Source organism: Pygocentrus nattereri, chromosome 17, assembly GCF_015220715.1.
Source record: "Pygocentrus nattereri isolate fPygNat1 chromosome 17, fPygNat1.pri, whole genome shotgun sequence".
Lineage (NCBI taxonomy): Eukaryota > Metazoa > Chordata > Actinopteri > Characiformes > Serrasalmidae > Pygocentrus > Pygocentrus nattereri.
Genome location: NC_051227.1, coordinates 5,047,259 through 5,067,470, shown reverse-complemented (window position 1 = coordinate 5,067,470; position 20,212 = coordinate 5,047,259). Strand labels below are relative to the sequence as shown.

Below are 20,212 nucleotides of genomic sequence, written 5' to 3'. Positions count from 1 at the left end.
TGCGGCCCAACACTAACCCCACGCCTACATGCAGCCCAACACTAACCCCACGCCTACATGCGGCCCAACACTAACCCCACACCTACATGCAGCCCAACACTAACCCCACGCCTACATGCAGCCCAACACTAACCCCACGCCTACATGCGGCCCAACACTACTACATAACTCAATACTAACACACTCCCCAATACCAATATGTAGCCCAATACTAACAGGCCAGTCAGTGGTCATATGAGATTATGGTGAGCTAGACTGAGTAAAGCATTCTGAAGCTGCTCAGAAAGAAAGACCACACACACACACAGACAGACAGACAGACAGACAGAGACACAAAAACACAAAGACACACACACACACACACAGGGTAGATTATGTTGTGGGTTTAATCTAGTAAACCTGGACTTTAATCAGTCAGTGATTCTGCTGTGACCAACTGATTGTTGTGACGCATGTGTGTGAGATAGAGAGTGACAGAGAGTGTGTGAGAGAGAGAGGGAGGGAGAGAGAATGAGAGAGTGTGGGAGAGAGTGAGAGAGAGGGAGTGTGTGTGAGAGAGAGAGAGTGTGTGGGAGTGAATGGCTGAGAGAATAACTGAGCCTCATGGCCCTCACTCCCCTCTAGGTGGGTCACACTGTTCACGTCTCCTGAGGCCCGCTGCTCTGAGCTCTGGCTGTTTTTGAGGGGACAGACACGTTTTGTGGGCTGTTGTCGTGTCGTCTTTGTGGAGAGATTAGAGACCACAGAGCTTCACAGATCAAAATCATAAATAAACGCAGCTTGTTTTAGTTTAGCTTCTTCTGGATTGCTAGTTAACCTGCTGTTGTGCATGTTTAGAGCAGAACGTCTCTCCTGATATAAGAAATACACAGTATAACAGCCTGCGGTCAGACTGCTGGTCAGCAAATTCTCCAGCAGAGAACCTCAGGGCGTTTTCACACTAGAGCTTTGTTCCGCATCCAGCTCCGTATGCTCTGTGAGTTCAGTACGTGTGGTTGAGTGTGAAAGACGTTTTTCGAGCTTGGGAGCAGAACTGAGAATCGATCTCTGGTCCTGAAATCAGTGGCCTGGGGACACTCTGGAGGGTCCGCTGCACGTGTGGAAGCTCGCTGCTCCCGGCGCTGCGTGATCCAATAGAGATTAATGTACCTCCCTGTTGAAAAACGTCACAGAGCCCATTAAAAGTGTCCCCTGGTTCCTGGTGGTTTTCAGCAGTGGCTAATGGTATACTGCGTTTTCCTGATGGGTTCATAATCACATTGTAATGGATTCTAATCATTTAACCAGGTGTTCTGGGACTGATTCCACATACAGTTGCTCGTTTCCTAATGGTCTCTAACGACAACCATCAGGTTTTATTCCTAACAGTTCTAATAGTTTCAGCAGCAGCCGCTTTGTCTTTGTTCTGCGAATAAACCATGTTTTGCTATTTTTCCCCTCGTAAAACCGACAAAAACACTTCCGGAGCAGAGCAGCACTGACGTCATCAACAGGCTGGCAGTGCAGGTCTGCAGACAGACCCTTCTCGAGTAATTGTTTCATTTTGAAATGTGAAGGCTTCAACTTATTGCATCACTTCCCTTTTCAAGTTCTGTGATGGTGGGAAAAGGATTGCTTTGGACAGAAGGTGCTGCTCTTCCCTGCTTCAGGATGTGTATCCACGGAAAATAACAAAAAGCAGCAAGCGGATGAAGCTGCCCCGGCATTTCCGCACACCTGCATACAGAAAAGTGGCGTATGGAATTACGCAACTAATCTATGATTCAGATTGAATTCCTGTGTGTGAAAGCAAACTGGTGATAATGAGACCCTCCCCCAAAAAAGAGCCCAGAAATGGTCCTGGGTTCGGGCTCGAGATTTCAGGACGAGTGTGAAAACACCCTCAGTCTCCTGGCACAGACGACGACGTACAACGGCAGATGGACACATGAGCTACTCTGAACCCCACATAATATAAACAGTAAAGGGTGCTGGTCACGTAACAAGCCTCCACGAAGCTCTTCAACAGAGCTCAAACCCAGAGGCTCAGCACGGTTAGGTAGTATAGTTGGTAAAGTTTCACTCTTCTACGCTTGAGATGGGGTTGAAGTCTCTGATTGGGCAACAAAAGGTTGTTTTTTGGCTTCGTGGGGGGGAAAAACTCTTGATGAGAGTCACTGCGTTATACAGGTAACTAAAGCCCCTGACTGCCCCCCGAAAAATATCTATGCACAGCTAGCTGACAGTTGCAAAGCTGTTGTTGCTTAGCAACAGGAGCACGCACAGGCAGAAACAGCCTTCAAAAAACAGTGTGACCCCCTCCCCTCGAAAACACAGTGAGGGCCACCTTTTAACTTCTCTCGATATGCGATTCCTCTCTCTGCCACTAGAGGTCACTCTCTCTGTTTTCTTCTGTGATTGGTCAGTTTGGTCCTGCTCCACCTTTGGTAACCCTGGGAGCCCTTTGTCCAGCAACCTCTCCCACCAACCCCACCAACCCCTCCAATCCCACCCCCACCCCCACCCCCCAATACCCCCCAATACCCCCCAACCAAACCCGCCACACCACCAGCATGGCAGTAGAGCAGGATTCCCCTGAAGGCTGTGATGTCACAGGTGTGCGAGCTGAAGGCACTGTGCTGATTGGTTAAGTTCTGACAGAGATTTTCTGGCTGAGATTACTGAGCTAGTCCCTGTGAGCTGATTGGCCAGGCCAAGCTGGTCCCTGTGAGCTGATTGGCCAGGCCGAGCTGGTCCCCGTGAGCTGACTGGCCGCTCTGAGTGAGTGTCCGGCTGCGCTAGGCTTCACTGGCCGTGCTGTTCCGGCTCAGATCTCTGATGCCCTGCAGGATCCGCTTCATGTGGCCCACCTTGGTTACGCCCAGATCCTGAAACAAACACAGAAAGGTTTTAGTGCAGCCACGTTCCTCTCTAAATCCTGTTAAAGGTGAAAAAAAATGGCACTGACATGGCAAAAGTCATGAGCTACCAGTATGTAAATTGATTATTAATCTTGCGAGTGAGGTTTAACTCTGTTCAGCGTGCTCATGGGCAAGGCGACGTGAATAACTGGAGGTCAAACGAAGCGCGATAACGAGTGCCAGACACATGGGACATTCCATTTCCAAAGTTGTGCGGACATTTAACATTTCTCAATCCACTGTGTCGTCACAGAAGGCATTACCCCCCACACTGGACAGTGCAGTGGCCACCCACAGGTGCTCAATGATCGTGACCGGCAGCGTATGGCTAGAAATGCCCGCCCCACGCGCTTATCCGACAGGGCAGTGCAGCGTTCTTTACAACACTGGACACAGCACTCCACCTGGGCTCATGAAGTTGCTAACTGGACCATAGACCAGGCAACATGTGCTGTGGTCCAATGAGTCACGGTACCAGTTGTTTCAGGCTGATGGTGGGGTTCGTGTGTGGCACAGACCCCATGAAGCCATGGACCCCAGTTGTCAACAAGGCTGGTGGCAGCTCCATCCTGGTGTAGGGTGTGTTCTCCTGGCATGAGTTTGGTCCACTGGTCCACATGAACATGTCATTGACTGATACACTTCACTGCTTGGAGACCATTTGTAGCCCTTTAACGGACTTCATTTACCCCTACAATGACGGGATATTCCAGCAGGATGCACCGTGCCCAACGTTGTCCAGAACTGGTTCTGGAGAGTTCCAGTGAATAACGTAGTACGTTTGCCCCAGTCGAGCATTTATGCAGTGGAGAGGCCCATTCACACCTGAGATCCTGCACCTACAAACACCACAGTGCTGTGGGAGGCTACCCAGACAGCTCAACGTCCCTCTACACATCTTCTGGCCAGCTGTGGAATCGACGCCACGTAGAGTTGCTTCACTTCGCCAGGCTAGAGAGCGTCCTACATGATACGACCCATGTCGACCCATTTTTATCACATCGTTTTTACCTTTGTGTGAGTTTTGCACTCTTTACACCTCAGAAAGAAACAGTAAGTAACAGTAAGGAGAGGGCCAAAACTTAATCTAAGAAAGTTTCATTTCAAGTGATTTTAGAAGCATTTCTGTTGGTCCATTTATCATGAAACGTTCCCACAGTGTGAAGTGCAGCTTCTGTGTTCAAACAGTGCTAAAATCATTCAAAATCACACCAGCAGGGCAGGGGCAGTCGAGGTACTGTACCTTAAGATCCCGTCTCTCCAGGTGCAGCAGCTCTGACCCGCGCACGTCATGACCGATGAATATCTCCTTATACTCGGACAGGCAGAGCTGCTCCAGCCACGCTGCCACCTCCTCCACACCCCACTGATGCACTGAGGAGGAAACAAACACAAACAGCTTCTTCATTCACAGTTTACAGCAACAAAACAGTTGGGGCAGTCGTGGGCTGGAGGTTGGGGAACTGTCGGTTCAATCCCCAGTGCCGACAGCACATGACTGAGGTGTCCTTGAGCAAGACACCCAACCCCCAATTGCTCCAATAGTGCCGTGGATAGGGCTGCCCACCGCTCCAGGCAAGTGAGCTCACTGCCCACTAGTGTGTGTCTATTCACTAGTGTGTATGTGGTGTTTCACTTCACAGATGTGTTAAAGGCCGAGGTGGAATTTCCCCGTTTGTGGGATTAATAAAGTATCACTTAACTTAAAACGTGACACATGTACAGCAAAACAGCCCCCAAAGAAAACTTATTATCAGATTTTCTACTGTTTTCCTTGAGAAGACATCAAAACACTTGCTTAGGCTGCAGTTTGGGTTGCTGATGTTGGTTAATAGCTTTAAATACTTTAATGCTCCATCAATTTAGTGCACAGTCCAGCAGGTGTGTAGCATCATCAGCATTTCAGCTACATATCAACCTTGTAATTCAGAGGATCCAACAAAAAATCCTGGAAAAACAAATGTATGTAGGACGAAACGCATCAGAGACCGAAACTGCGGTGATTTTCAACAATGCCGAACCTGCTTAGATCAGGACTCCCGACTACAGGACAGGAGCTCCCCAATATAATCTGTAGGCAAAACGTACTGATCAATAACATTAAGTCTGCTAGCAGAAACATTGTATGTCCACAGCCTCTACTCTTCTGAGAAGGCTCTAGATATTGAACACTGCTGTGAGGATCTGATGGAGCATTAGTGAGGTCAGGTACTGATGTTGGATGGTCAGTTCTGGATCACTTATACTCATCCCAAAGGAACTGGATGGAGCTCCATCACTCCAGAGAACAGATTAAAAGCCAGGCACAGGAGCAGGTGAGAAGTCCTACCTGGCAGGTTGAGGGTGGCAAACATCTCCTTATTCTTGTTGTTTTTGTCCCTCTTGAATTTGGGAACAAGGCGGAATTTAGCGCTCCGGCTCCGCTTGGAGAAATCCATCGGGTTCCCCTGCGCGCACACACAAAACACGGAGAATCAGGCAGCCGTAGAGAAGGAAAGATGTTAGAGCGCCCCCTGCTGTTAGTTACCATAAATTTAAAATGAAGGAGGTGACCGGGTAACATAGCGTGCTGTGTTGCTCCATACAGAGTTATGACACCATATCAATGATCCAACTAACTAACAGTAACAATAGTTTAATGGACCACACAGTGTCCGTCACCATTTTTATTACAATTATATTTTCCTCTTGACGTTTCACTGAGACACTCGCCTGTGACTTCGTATTCATAGTTACTGTGATAAAAATGGTATCAAGCTTTTGTGGCTAACGGCTAGTTAGCCAATTAACGTTAAAGTATCTTACCTTTACCTTTATCTTATCTACCCTGGGGGTTAATGTAGTCGTGCTGAAATACTAATCATCCTCGAATTTGGTGATTTTTTTATAATCATTCCTGACCTATTTTGAAATGAATGTCCCTGTTTATGAAAAGAGACAGGACCGCAGTTAGCCATGCTAGCTAAAGCTAACTGCATAACAGCATAAAATTAGCATTACTGAGGTAAATATTTCGTAAAAAAGCCACGAAAACGGTCTAAATAGGCAATATGGATCACCCACGCCGATTAGCTCTGCCAGCTTGCTACCACTATGAGGGAAACTGGAAAAAGGCCAAAAAAATGTTTGGAAGTGTGTTTGGAGTCATTTTTGCCATTATTTGAAATTTTAATTACTTATAAGTATTTGAAACGTGTGCCACATATAAAAATATGTTTAATTAAACAACAAATGACTCCAAACACACTTCCAAACATTTTTTGGCCTTTTTCATACATTTTTCATTTACTTTCTGTATCAGCTGGCAAGCTAACGGCTGCACGCTAGCAACAAAAAAGAAAACAATTCAGTTTTTAACCAAAGCTCACAGCCAGACGAGGCAATTATACTTAAAATTCATGTACGTTACGGTCAAACATCCCAAAACGCATTCTGCGTTATTAGGTTTGCATGGTTAGCTGATTAGCTCACTGAGGCTAACCTAGTGAACGTCTATGAATACTACAGCCTGGCGATCCTCATTAGCGCTTTAGCAGTTTAACCAGCTCGCCCGCTCGGTTTTATTTGAGCGTGTGGTCAGTGCGTAGACAGTGTATACCTCGTCGTCGGCTGGCTCGATGACCGTGCTGAGCCAGCTGATTTCTGCCAGTCTGCGCAGCTGCAAAGCTACGGAGGCTAAAGCGCCGTCCAGCTGCTCTCGCTGTGGCGGGTCCAGCTGCTAAACACACACAAACGTTCTCATTAAGCTCAAACGCCCAAATCGTACTCCACTCAAATCAACTTGAGACCTACACATTATATATATTATACATTATATATACACTATACATTATATATACCTTATAAGCTACAAAAAACATAGAAATAAACATAAAATATGACCTCAAAATTCACTAATGTTTGCTGAATATTTGCTTTTGCTGGTAAAAATGACTTTAATAAAATTTTTGGCAAAACACTACAAGTATGATGAAAATGTCCACATGCACAAACGTGCAAATCGCCATCCTAAAGTGTAAAAATAATTTAATATTGTTTAAGACTGAATGTGCTTTTATCACAGCGCGCACCACACTGCTAACAGTGCTAGCACCCACTGTCAGTAACTGACTCAGCTAGGTGAGCTTCATTAGCAGTACAGTCCACATACAGTAAAGAGAATTCTGCTGAAAGGTCTTCATTTTGGGAAAATCAGTCAACACATTATTGTGGACTTACCAGGCACATCTTGCCTGCTAGCAGCAGCTCAGTTTCACTGTGGAGAGCCTTCACATTACTGACCATCTGGACCACCACGCTGCACGTCAGACCCTAAACACACACAAACACATTGCTACAGTGCAAGGTTCTCAGATTCAAGGCCTAACTGGTTTTTAACCTCCTCGAAAAGATGCATGCATGCAGGCTTTTATTTTGGAAAATAAACTAATACAAATGTTACCAATACTACAACCACCTGGGATTCCACAGCACCGTCAAGCCTATTTAAAGTCTGTTCACAAACTTCTAATTTAATTCTTCATGTTTTTTTTTTTTTTTTTGCTAAAACAAATAAAAAATGGAGCACCCCTAAACAAATAAAGCTCAGCAGCACCCCCTAGCTGCTTTACAAGGAACAGCATGCTGAACTGAAGGGTGGTCTGGGTCACTGTACTGCATATGGTATGATATAATGATATGGATGAAAATGTGCAAATGCACAGACCCGCATACTAACCGTGTTGTTCTTGGAGTCCGCATACACCATGTCCATGGCTTTGGAGCTCGCGTTCACCGCATGCGCCAACTCCTGCTCCACACTGGGGTGAGTCTGAGCGATCTCTCTAATGCTGAAAACACAGACACGTAATAAGCACTGATTTAGTCTTAAACTCCATTCATGGTGGAGGGATGCATGCAGGGAGCTGTGAGGCAAAATAGTCCCCAAAGAAAGCTGATTATTCCAGATTTTCCACTATTTTCCATCATCAACATTCCATATAAACTCAGAAAACTCGTGTAGGTCTATATTTGTCTATATTTGTGTTGTAGTCAAGGCGAGCCCTGGTTCCCATCACCACCACTGTAAAGAGTCTCTACAATGAACAGTGGAATTCCCCTTCAAACACTCTCCATAAGGAGCCTCAGTCTCAGTGTTTGATACACCTGTGTATTAATGTACCTGTGTATCAGCGCTCCTGCTGATTGGCCGAAAAGGCTGATCTGAGTCGTTTCCTCCTCGGAGACCGTCTCAGGCTGAATGGCATGCTGGGATACGGGCCGTGGGAAATCACACTTCTGTTTATCTTCCCACGACTTCAGAGTGTTCTCAAATGCCTACAACACACACACACACACACACACACACACACACACACACACACATAAATAAGAAGCCAACTGATGTGTATTTTCCACTCCACCTTAAATGGAGCAGCAGTGCAGGCATTGCAGTGTAACTGCTGCACAATTTAAGGTGGAACATATAGTTCAAACAGAAATGTTTTTGTTTACTTGTTTACTTAAGCAATAGAACACAAGAGGGAGTGTGTATTATTATCAACCATTAAGCTTGCATGGCCAGATCTAACTGCTGTATAACAGTATATACTTGACCGTGATGGATCGTAAATGCCTACAGAGAGTGGTGAAGACTGCAGAGAAGATCACCAATTCTCCACTGCACTCTCTACAGAACATTTACAACCATAGAGTCCAAAAGGAAGGCTGCCTCCATCATCAAAGACCCCACCCACCCCCAGCACGGACTGTTCAAACCTCTGCCCTCAGGCCGGAGGTATAGGAGCATGATGTGCAAGACCTCCAGACTAAAGAACTCCTTCTTCCCCACCGCAATCAGAGCTCTGAATCAGAAATAACTATTCACACATCGATCTGCCAGACTTAGGTACAGAAGTGTGATGTGTATCCCACTGGTAAAGAACTCTTTCCTCAGGAATAACCTGCACCTACTGTCACTTTAACTGTAGCACATGTTTACAATCGCACTATTGCACTTTACCACTCATTTCTGCTGCAGATAATCATGTTCCCGGCAAGGCACAGCACTATCCATCCATACCACTGTAATTTATACATTGCGTTATTTCTTGATTAATATATATGGTTGTATATATACTCTTTTGTATTTTTTAATATTATATCTGGCATTCTTAAGCGAGGAGCAAAGCTTTTCACTGTATATAAGGAAACTTGTTTCCTCTGTACAAATGACAAACACTTTGAACTTGAAGTATATTACTACGATCTGTGTGTGTAGACTGTGTGTGTGTGTGTGTGTGTGTGTGTGTGTGTGTGTGTGTGCGGATGTACCCTGTCTCTGGTGAGTGTCTGTGTGCGGTTCTTGTGGACGATCCTGATGTATCCTGGTGGCTGAATCCACGCCTCTCCATCCACCTGCACAGGTACGCCCTCGTCCCCCAGAATGGTGATCTTTACCGTACGGCACTGCAGAAACATGTACGTTCAAGATCAGTTCCAAATCACACACATATACACACACACACACACACACACACACACACACACATATGGGGGTGTTTGTGTGTTACCTGAGCTATTCGATGATGCTGCAGGTTTATAACTCGAGATACAGCCATCTGCATGCTGCCAAACACAGCCACCACCTCCAAAATCTTATCATCAAACGACGGAGCAGCAAATGTCTGTAAAATACAAACACAACCATTAATGACCGGGATGAGAACAGAGTGACAAGGTAAGAGAACAAGGAACAGAGGGACGGGGTAAGGGAAGAAGGAAGAGCTGAACAGGGTAAGGGAATGAAGAATAGAGGAACAGGGTAAGATAATAAGGCATAAAGAGAAGGGTTAAGGGAACAAAGAATAGACGGACGGCGTAAGGGAATAAGGAATAGACAGATGGGGTAAGGAATAAAGGCACAGGTTAAGTGAATAAGGAACGGAGAGACAGGATAAGGGAATAAGGAATAAAGAGACAGGATAAGGGAATAGGAAATAGAGGCACACGATGAGGGAATAAGGAATAGAGGGACATGAGGTATGTTTAGGTTTGGGATTCTCACATCATCCTCTTTAGTTCCACCCCAAAAGTTGGTTCCTCCAGCGTAACTGGGAATGTTTAGCACAGCGATGCCCTGCAGACTCGGAAGAGGAATCGGCCGACCATCACACTGCACACACGCACACACACACACAGAATCAAACACCTCTCACAAAAATACTGCCCGTGTACTCAGACCTAGTCTCTCTCACTCTCTCACCTCCAGTAGAACTCTCTGTTCCAGGTTCTTGTAGGTTCTGTGCAGCAGCTCTTTCGTTCCCAGGACTCCGTACCACATCAGGTTCTTAGTACGGCTTCTGAATCACACACATACAGTTAGTGTGACAGTACTTAAGTAACTCAGCTGGCTCCATAAAAGCGATCCCTAGCTGCACTGCAAGCGCTGTAGCAGTGTTTGCTGCACAGCCGGTATAAAAGTTACTGCTTCAAGTTCTAAAATGCACTTTCACACTACCATCACAGACACACAGTGTGTGTGTGTTATAGTGTAATTGTGGGTGTGTTACAGTGTAATTGTGTGTTATGGTGTAATTGGGTGTGGGTGTGTGTGTGTGTGTTACAGTTTAATTGTGTGTTATGGTGTAATTGTGTGTGTGTGTGTTATGGTGTAATTGGGTGTGTGTGTGTTATGGTGTAATTGGGTGTGTGTGTTATGGTGTAATTGGGTGTGTGTGTTATGGTGTAATTGGGTGTGTGTGTGTGTTATGGTGTAATTGTGTGTGTGTTATGGTGTAATTGGGTGTGTGTGTGTGTATGGTGTAATTGGGTGTGTGTGTTTGTGTTATAATGTGACTGTGTGTGTGTGTGTTATGGTGTAATTGTGTGTGTGTGTGTGTTTGTGTTATGGTGTAATTGGGTGTGTGTGTGTGTGTTATGGTGTAATTGGGCGTGTGTGTGTTATGGTGTAATTGGGCGTGTGTGTGTTATGGTGTAATTGGGCGTGTGTGTGTGTTATGCTGTAATTGGGTGTGTGTGTGTGTTATGGTGTAATTGGGTGTGTGTGTGTTATGGTGTAATTGGGGGTGTGTGTGTTATGGTGTAATTGGGGGTGTGTGTGTGTGTGTTATGGTGTAATTGCGTGTGTGTGTGTGTTTGTGTTATAATGTGACTGTGAGTGTTACAGTGTGATTGTGTGTGTGTTATGGTGTAATTGTGTCTGTGTGTGTGTGTGTGTGTGTGTATGTATGTGTGTGTTTGTGTTATGGTGTAATTGGGTGTGGGTGTGTGTGTGTGTGTGTTATAATGTGACTGTGTGTGTGTGTTACCTGCACTTTTCAGGATGTTCATCTCTCTTGTTGTTGAAGTCCAGTGAGATCTTGGCGTCCAGTCCAATTCCAAAATAATTATTCATTACACATTTCTCAGTGTAGCAGTCACTGCACAGAGAAAATGGTGAGACATGAAGGAGGGACCATAATACCACGATAAAGATGGAGAGAGGGTGGAGGAGGGGAAGGGATATTGCAGAGTTGATGATGGAAAGACAATGAAGGAGGGATAATGGCAGGATAGAGGAAGCAAGATGGTGAAGTGAGAACGATGGGGTAGTGAGGGAGGAATGAAGAGGTATGTTGATGGAGGTGTGAGGGATGCTGATCAAGGGATGATGAAGGGGTGAAGAGGTATGGAGATAGCTTGAGAATGATAGTGATGTTGATTGAGCGATGAATAAGCAATAATGATGGAGAGATGAAAGAGGTATGATGACGTAGATATGACGGAAGTATGGTACTGGAGGGATGATGGAGTTATGACGATGGACTGATAATAATGGAGGTATGATGATGTAGGGATGGATGAACAAGATGATGGGAGTATGATGGAGGACTGACTGATTACAGAGCTATGATGTTGCATACAATGATGGAGGTGTGATGACAGAGGTATGATGATGGAGATATGATGATGGAGATAGGATGACGGAGGTATAATGCAGGAATAGTCATGGAGGTGTGATAACGGAAGTATAATGACGGAGGTATGATGGCGGCAGGATCGTAGAGGTATGATGATGGAGGTGTGATGACGGAGGTATGATGGCGGCAGGATCGTGAAGGTATGATGATGGAGGTGTGATAATGGAGATATAATGCAGGTATAATGACGGAGGTGCGATGGTGGAGATATGATGACGGAGGTATGATGATTGAGGTATGATGACAGCAGAATGGTGGAAGTATGATGATGGAGGTGTGATAATGGAGATAGGATGCAGGTATAATGACAGAGGTGTGATGGCGGAGGTATGATGGAGGTGTGATGATGGAGGTATGATGGCGGCGGGATCGTGGAGGTATGATGGAGGTATGATGATGGAGGTATGATGGCGGCGGGATCGTGGAGGTATGATGATGGAGGTGTGATAATGGAGATATGATGCAGGTATAATGACAGAGGTGTGATGACGGTGGAATGGTGGAGGTATGATGACGGAGATATGATGACAGAGGTCTGATGGAGGTATAATGATGGAGGTGTGATGACGGAGGTGTGAGGTACAATTGAGATGAAGATGAATGTATAATGGAGGTCTGACAATGGAGATACAAGGAATGTACAATAGTAGGTAATGGAGCTATGATGATGGAGGTACTATGATGGGGGAATGACAGTAGGACAAAGACAGAGTGAAACTCACAAGTTGTCCAAGTCACAGCTGAATGGATCAGCATTGACCAGCAGTCGGCTGATTACTGAACTACTGGACAGAGAACCGGTCATTCCAGCCTTCAGACCTGCAAATGAACACAGTTCAGGTCCACCATCAAAATGAGAGGAATGCATAGAAGAACACAGAACAGGGCCAAAAACTAATTTAATACAGAAAATCATATGCAGCATATTAAGAACTACTTCATACACAATAATAAAATACATAAGCAGATTTAATTACTCTGTTCAACAAAGGTACTTTTAAATGTTGCATTCAATATTTAGTGAACATTTTTAAGTATTAAATAATCGATTTTATCACTGAAGTAAATAAATGATCATTTATCTTTCTGTTGAGCCAATTTCCTCAAAATCAGAGCACAAGGCATTACGGAAAATAAACGCATTGTAACTTCAAACATTTCGCCCTTAAAAGAATATATGAAAATAGCTAACGTTAGCCAACTCCTGCTGGATGGTGGTGTTGTGAGTGAACGGCTAGACTTCTTCCCCCCGTCTAGACAGTAAACACGCAGCGCCACCTAGTGTACCGAAGTTGTAACTGTTCAAAGTTAAAACCTTTGCTGCCAAACATGATCAGTCAATTTGATTTAATCACTGATCAGCTTTTAAGAGTAAACAAAAGGAAAACGTTGAGGAAACGTACTTCAACTATAACTCAACTGCTTGCCGTTCACAGTAAGGATGTCACGTCCAGTTTAGGGGTTTTTCAGGGCTTTAACGGCAAATAGGAACGTGTGCGGTGTTAATTAGCAATTAAGGACGGCAACTCTGTAAATTAACGACTTATTACCGTAAAACTACCAGAAACTGAAAGTCATTTGCTCCTGTAAAAGAGCTCAGTGTGTAAACAGCTCTAAGGCTGAAGGGTGGAAGGTGGTCTCTTCGGTTCTTACTTACTCGGGTACAGAATCTTGGTGCTCAGCATGTTCTCCCTGCTTCCTGTCTGAGCAGGAAGTGATGCAGAGCTTCCCAGTGACAGACTTCCTTTAGTGATGAGCTTCTCACAGGGAGCTTTCGAAACTGACGGACAGCGAGAAGAAGAATGATTCAGACAAGCTGTTAGCATCAGGCTAATTGGTGGAGCGTAAGCTTTCCTTACTTGTTAGCTACATTAGCCTCGTAGCCCCAGCTGCTAAAGCTAAAGAGGCAAATATCAGACAGCAAACACGTCTGAAGGTCCACGTTTCAGGGAAGTGTTGAGGGGGAACTAGGTTACATTTTTTGCCTGTCGCTTTCAAATCAGTTCCAGGGATCTGCATTTTAAGATTAGGGTTTAGGTTATATGGGTTTGGGTTTAAGGGACTAGGGAGTTAGGGTGTAGGGGTATAGGGTCTTCGAGATTAGAGTTTAGGGGGTTAGGGCATGCAAGTAGGGATTAGAAAACAGTGTGAGTGGAGGAAAGCTATTCAGGAGTTGAGGTCAGAAGTTAAGGTTTAGAGCTTGGGTTAAGGATTAGCAGCTGGGGTTTAGGGTTTAGATTTAAGGTTAAGAGTTTAGGGTACAAGGGAAAAGGTGTAGGTACAGGCATTATGGGTTAAGAGTCAAGGTTTAGGGAATGGGGTTTTTTAGGTTAAGGATTTGGGATTAGATTAGTGCTTGGAGGTGAGAGGTGTAGGATTTAAGATCAGAGGTTTAGGTTTAGAGTTAGCAGTTGGGGTTCAGGGTTTCAGATATTAAGGTTAAGGTGATAGGACTTGGATTTGGCTTCAGACTTAGGAGCTGGAGTTTTGGGGTTAAGATTTAGGGTTTAGGTTCAGGGTTAGGAGTAAGATTTAAGGTTACGGGTTAAAGTTTAGACGTTTGGGGGTTAAGGTTTAGAGTTTGGGTTCAGGGTTAGGAGTAAGATTTAAAGTTTAGACCATTGGGGGTTTAGGGTTAGGAGTAAAGTTTGAGGTTCAGAGGTTTGGGGTTGAGATTTAGGGTTTAGAGTTAGGAGTAAAATTTAGAGGTTATGAGAGTTAAGGTTTAAGGGTATAGAGGTTTAGAGGTTAGAAGTAAGGTTTAAAGTTTAAGGCTTTAGAGGTTAAGGTTTGGGAATGAGGGTTAAGGTTTAGGCGCAAGGTTTAGGGTGTGAGTTTAGAGTTTTAGGTGTTGGAATTTAGGCTCTGGGTTTAGAGTCAGGTGTAAGGTTTAAGGTTGAGAGATTTAGGGGTTAAAGAGTAGATACCTCTCCTCATGTGTCGCACTCTGGCACTGTAGGCCGACCTGAGAGACACTTTATCCTCTTCATCCTCCTCCTCCTCCTCCTCAGGAGCCAGAGCCGCAAACACTTCCTCAGTCTGAGCGTTCTGCTCGTCCACCGCTGAGAGAAAGAAAGAGATGATGTGTCTTTCTTGGTATGATGTCTGATAATGTAGATGGGCATATGTGTGTGTGTGTGTGTGTCCATATATAATGTTTGTGTGTGTGTGTGTGTGTGTGTGTGTGTGTGTGTGTGTGTACCTTTCTCTGTGTGCTCTATAATCTGTCTGATGGCTTTTTTCAAGCTGTTTGCCCGGAGCATGAGCTGCTCTCTGGGTTTAAAGATGGCGGGGCGGGGCGAGCAGGGCGCTGTGGGGTGTTGGGATGTGAGCTGGTTTGTGGGCAGGGCCAGTGAGACAGCCTCCCCCTCCTCCTGCTCCTCAGCGATGGTGGGCGGGGGCGCTGTGATCACACTGCTGGCCTGAGCCTCTTCACTCAGCGTCTTTAATAACGAGTCCAACTTCTCCTTTAAGACTCCACACTGCAACACATCACAAATATATCAGCCAATCACAGAACGCATCACAAATACATCAGCCAATCACAGAACGCATCACAAATACATCAGCCAATCACAGAACGCATCACTAATACATCAGCCAATCACAGAACGCATCACTAATACATCAGCCAATCACAGAACGCATCACTAATACATCGGCCAATCACAGAACGAATCACTAATACATCGGCCAATCACAGAACGCATCACTAATACATCAGCCGATCACAGAACGCATCACTAATACATCGGCCAATCACAGAACGCATCACAAATACATCGGCCAATCACAGAACGCATCACTAATACATCAGCCGATCACAGAACGCATCACTAATACATCGGCCAATCACAGAACGCATCACTAATACATCGGCCAATCACAGAACGAATCACTAATACATCGGCCAATCACAGAACGCATCACTAATACATCGGCCGATCACAGAACGCATCACTAATACATCAGCCGATCACAGAACGCATCACTAATACATCGGCCAATCACAGAACGCATCACAAATACATCGGCCAATCACAGAACGCATCACTAATACATCGGCCAATCACAGAACACATCACTAATACATCAGCCAATCACAGAACGCATCACTAATACATCGGCCAATCACAGAACGCATCACTAATACATCGGCCAATCACAGAACGCGTCACAAATACATCAGCCAGTCACAGAACGCATCACTAATACATCAGCCAATCACAGAACGCATCACTAATACATCGGCCAATCACAGAACGCATCACAAATAAATCAGCCAATCACAGAACGCATCACTAATACATCAGCCAATCACGGAACGCGTCACTAATACATCAGCCAATCACGGAACGCGTCACTAATACATCAGCCGATCACAGAACGCACCATTACTAATACATTAGCCAATTACAGAACGTAACAGCCAATCAGAGCTCACCTTTTTAGCCATTGTCTCTGACTCCTCTGAGTTTTCTGTGTTTTTCTCGTACGCTCGGCCCACTTTCGCTACGAAATCCTTCACCGTCTCACACAGAACCCTGCAGAACACACACACACACACAGTCATTAATAAATTCATCACCATCTCACACTGACCCCTGTACAACACACACACATGCAGGACCTACTTGGCGGAGGAGATGACCACAGAGTGCTGGTCAGAAGTGAGGATTTTGGACAAATGAGCTGCAACAGAATCCTCATAGGTCAGAATGTGTTGCACCTGTAAGGGAAACAGCCAATCAAAGAAGAGCAGACATTAGACAGATAGACAGACAGACAGACAGGAAAGGTACACAGATAGATGGAAAGACAGACAGCTAGTCAGACAGACAGACAAACAAGACAGACATATAGATGAATAGAGAGATAAACAGATACACAGACAGACAGACAGAAAGACAGAGAGACAGACAGATAGGCTTACAGACGGACAGAAAGATAGACACATAGAGAGACAAACAGAAAAGTCAGACGGATGGACGGACAGACAGACAGATATGCATACAGATGTAGATAAAAAGACAGAGTGCTTTATCCAATCAGAGAGGAGCTCATTAGTCATCACCTCTGAGTCCTCACTGCAATCCTCCGTTACCGTGGAGCTGGAGTGTTGCCGTGGAAACTTGGTCTCATATACCATGATGCTCCACCTGTGGGTTTAAAAACCTGTCAGTGACATTCCTGAAGCTGCTGGTACAGTTTTACCCCTCATTTAATCCCTGATTCTCAGTCTGAGTCCGGAAGAGAACGGAGCAGCGTGAGAGGAGTTTTCGCCTCCTGATGGACATCCAGCCCAGTCGCAGTATATCAAACATCGTGGACGTGAACGACAAGTGACTCAACCTGAGTGGATATTTTGACACACAACTGAAGGCCTTTTCAGCCTAAATGTTCCCCTGGCTGAAATATCAATGCACCCCCACTGATCACGCCTCACATCCACGACCCTCGATCGAATGTGTTTTAGTGCAGCAGCGCAAACAGCAGTGACATTTACAGCAGCAGCAAACTGCTATTTTGTGTCTCCTAGCAAGGCTTTTTGTGTTAATGCACAATTGCAGTGCTCGGTTCAGTGATCCCAAACACTGAGAACTCTGACAGTCATACAGTATCCCAGCCTCCACTCACACACACAGTCTCTGACTGACCTGTCCAGCATCTTGGTGCTGGCTCTCTCCAGTTTCTCCAGGATCTGAGGGAGCTGAGTGTCATCGTCGCATGCCGCGCCCCATCCCAGCACCCGCGCCAGGTCATTTCCTGTTCCCAAGGGCAGCACACCCAGCTGACACTGCGCGCGCACACACACACACACACACACACACACACCCCATCATCATCATCGCAAACATCACAGCTCAAAATAAAAACAGCACTACCTGCCAGCAACCAGCAGAGGGCAGTACAGCACCAATAACAACAGCAAGACCTCAGCGGGGTCAGAGAGATACAGCTGTGTGTGTGTACCTGTTTGTGCAGCGTCAGAGCATCTATCTCTGAGAGAACCCAGCCCACGCTGCCGTCTCCACCACACACCAAAATCCTGAACGTGTCGAACTTCTGAAACAGACGTAGACTACACACACACACACACACACACACACACACACACATTATAGACGCACAGATGGATCCACAGGTCAAAAGACAAACAGATAGACCCAGAATCTGAATCAGAATCAATGGCCAAGTATGTTGAAACACACAAGGAATTTGGTTCCAGCTACACATAGAAAGACAGACAAAAGGACGGACAGACAGACACAGATAGAATGGTCCATCACTGACCCCAGGTGTGGTCCTCCGTTCATCAGGTCGAACACCTGTGCTGGATTCAGCAGCTGCTTAAACCGCCGCAGAAACTTCACCCCCTGATTATCTCCACTCTTACTGTTCACAAACACCAGCAGAGGACTGGTGCAGGAGGGGGGGCAGGACGCCTTCCAGAACCCTAAACACACACACACACACACACACACACACACACACACATCACATAAGTGTTCTGGCTGTATAGCCCATGTCTCGCTGGGAGTGGTGGGAGAGTAACTAAGGGGACAGTGATTGGTGGAGGAGGTTGCTGTACTGATGATGGAAGACTGTGATTGGCTGCTCACCGTCTGAGTCGATGCTGTTGAGTGCAGTGGGTGGGATCACAGAGACTTTACACTGACCCAACGGACACTTCATGGACAGCTGATCCTTACATGCCGCGTGGACCTGAACGAACACACACACACACACACACACACACACACACACACACACACACACACACACAAATAAATAACTCCAATTATCAATGTAATAGAATAGAATGGACTAACATTCACACCTAAAACAGCCACACTGGCTGATCAGCTCATCCTGCTTCTTTACTCTGACAGTTATTGGCTCCGAACAGAAAACAGACTAAATGGGGGCGATTTTGCAGTGATGTAATATCACCGTTGTTCAAGAAACTTTCACGATATTTATTTTTTTAGACGTCTCTTCAGTTGGAGCAGGAGCTGAAAGGTTCAAATGGAGAACTTTTATTTGTCTGAAAAACTGGCCCGTGTAGAATCTAGAACAATTAACAAGTAGAACAGTTCCATACTCACCATGGCTTTACACCAGAGACAGCGCCAGTCCTGCAGTCTGAGCACACTCCCACACGTCTTATCACACACTGTACACTTCGCACTCACTGGGAGATTCCCTTCCAACCACTGATGAGGCATAGAGATCTACAAAGGGAGGGGGGGGGGGGGGGTTTGAAAGTTTGTTCAACGTTTGGTGACAGTTTGGTAGTAGTTTGGTGATTGTGAAAGTTTGGTGATAGTTAGATTTGGTGATAAGAATTTGGTGTTAATTTGATGATAGTCTGGTGAACTTTTGGTGAAAGTTTGGTGAAAGTTTGATAACAGTTTGGTGATAGTTCAGTAATAGTTTGGTGAATGTTTGATGAAAATGTGGTGAAAATTTGATGGTAGCTTGGTAAAAGTTTAGGTATAGTTTGGTGACAGTTTGGTGAAACTCCCACTCACCCCCTCCTCGTCCTCGATGATGTCTTTGCCGATGGAGGCCAGCGTGGTCCATTTGCAGTTATTAGTGGCTCTGACTGCACAGCGTTTATGGGCCTTAAACTTGCACACTGTAACACAACACACACTGTTATACACAAACAGACACACACACACACACACACACACACACACACACACACACACACACGTGTGCTAATTCACACTCACCTTCGCAGGACAGGCCGTGTGACGTGACTCCACTCAGAGCTTCTCTGCAGACGTTGCAGTAGGTGGGCCGGGCGTGCGAGCAGGCGTACCAGTTATGGAGCCCAGAGAAATGATCCATACTATACTGAGTGGACTGAACACACAACACAACACACATCACACATACACCCAACACAGCGCACCTCACAGACTAGCAGAGCCAGAACAACAAAATCAGGCTCTGGATATTGGCAGCATTGGTGTAAATATACAGACAATTTGTCTCTAACCTGGTCTAGATCACTGTACTGGCACATTTCGGTAAAAGCACTCAGTTTTTTTGTGAAATTTTATGATACGTTATTCATAGCAGTCACGATCACATCATTTGCACAAATAAATAGTAAATGACAATTTACTGAACAATCGTACTTTACGTCTAGAACGTGCAGCTCTTGTATCGCTGACCAACGATATCTCGGCCCAACAAAACCGAGCCAAGGTGTTCTGCTGAAAAAGCCTGGCTGAAACCCAACCTGCACACTTAAAAAAGTGGGTTCTTCAATGGTTCTTCAGTAAAAAAAAAATTGTTCTTTATAGAACCATGAACAATCAAAGAACCCTCTGCATG

At 45.4% G+C, this 20,212-nt stretch overlaps 1 protein-coding gene across 3 annotated transcripts in view; it reads right to left on the bottom strand.

The window, feature by feature from the left end:
* Positions 1-2,529: 2,529 nt before the first annotated feature.
* The window catches only part of LOC108411841 (diacylglycerol kinase delta), a 35,657-nt gene continuing 17,974 nt past the window's right edge, over positions 2,530-20,212 (bottom strand). For 2 of the 3 annotated variants that reach the window (XM_037546347.1, XM_037546349.1), the window contains 26 exons: positions 19,603-19,735; positions 19,396-19,502; positions 18,970-19,095; positions 18,484-18,586; positions 18,155-18,317; positions 17,834-17,942; positions 17,518-17,657; positions 16,935-17,019; positions 16,495-16,589; positions 16,305-16,404; positions 15,063-15,342; positions 14,788-14,922; positions 13,518-13,640; positions 12,583-12,679; positions 11,210-11,320; positions 10,144-10,240; positions 9,946-10,053; positions 9,452-9,565; positions 9,213-9,347; positions 8,062-8,216; positions 7,618-7,729; positions 7,119-7,211; positions 6,499-6,618; positions 5,230-5,347; positions 4,144-4,274; positions 2,530-2,867 (listed from right to left, as the gene is read on the bottom strand). In XM_037546347.1, coding sequence (XP_037402244.1) covers positions 2,778-2,867; positions 4,144-4,274; positions 5,230-5,347; positions 6,499-6,618; positions 7,119-7,211; positions 7,618-7,729; positions 8,062-8,216; positions 9,213-9,347; positions 9,452-9,565; positions 9,946-10,053; positions 10,144-10,240; positions 11,210-11,320; positions 12,583-12,679; positions 13,518-13,640; positions 14,788-14,922; positions 15,063-15,342; positions 16,305-16,404; positions 16,495-16,589; positions 16,935-17,019; positions 17,518-17,657; positions 17,834-17,942; positions 18,155-18,317; positions 18,484-18,586; positions 18,970-19,095; positions 19,396-19,502; positions 19,603-19,735 — 3,180 coding nt within the window. In that variant the 3' untranslated portion in view covers positions 2,530-2,777. The remainder of the gene's footprint in view (positions 2,868-4,143; positions 4,275-5,229; positions 5,348-6,498; positions 6,619-7,118; positions 7,212-7,617; positions 7,730-8,061; positions 8,217-9,212; positions 9,348-9,451; positions 9,566-9,945; positions 10,054-10,143; positions 10,241-11,209; positions 11,321-12,582; positions 12,680-13,517; positions 13,641-14,787; positions 14,923-15,062; positions 15,343-16,304; positions 16,405-16,494; positions 16,590-16,934; positions 17,020-17,517; positions 17,658-17,833; positions 17,943-18,154; positions 18,318-18,483; positions 18,587-18,969; positions 19,096-19,395; positions 19,503-19,602; positions 19,736-20,212) is intronic. The other variant, XM_037546348.1, reaches the window with a different exon arrangement.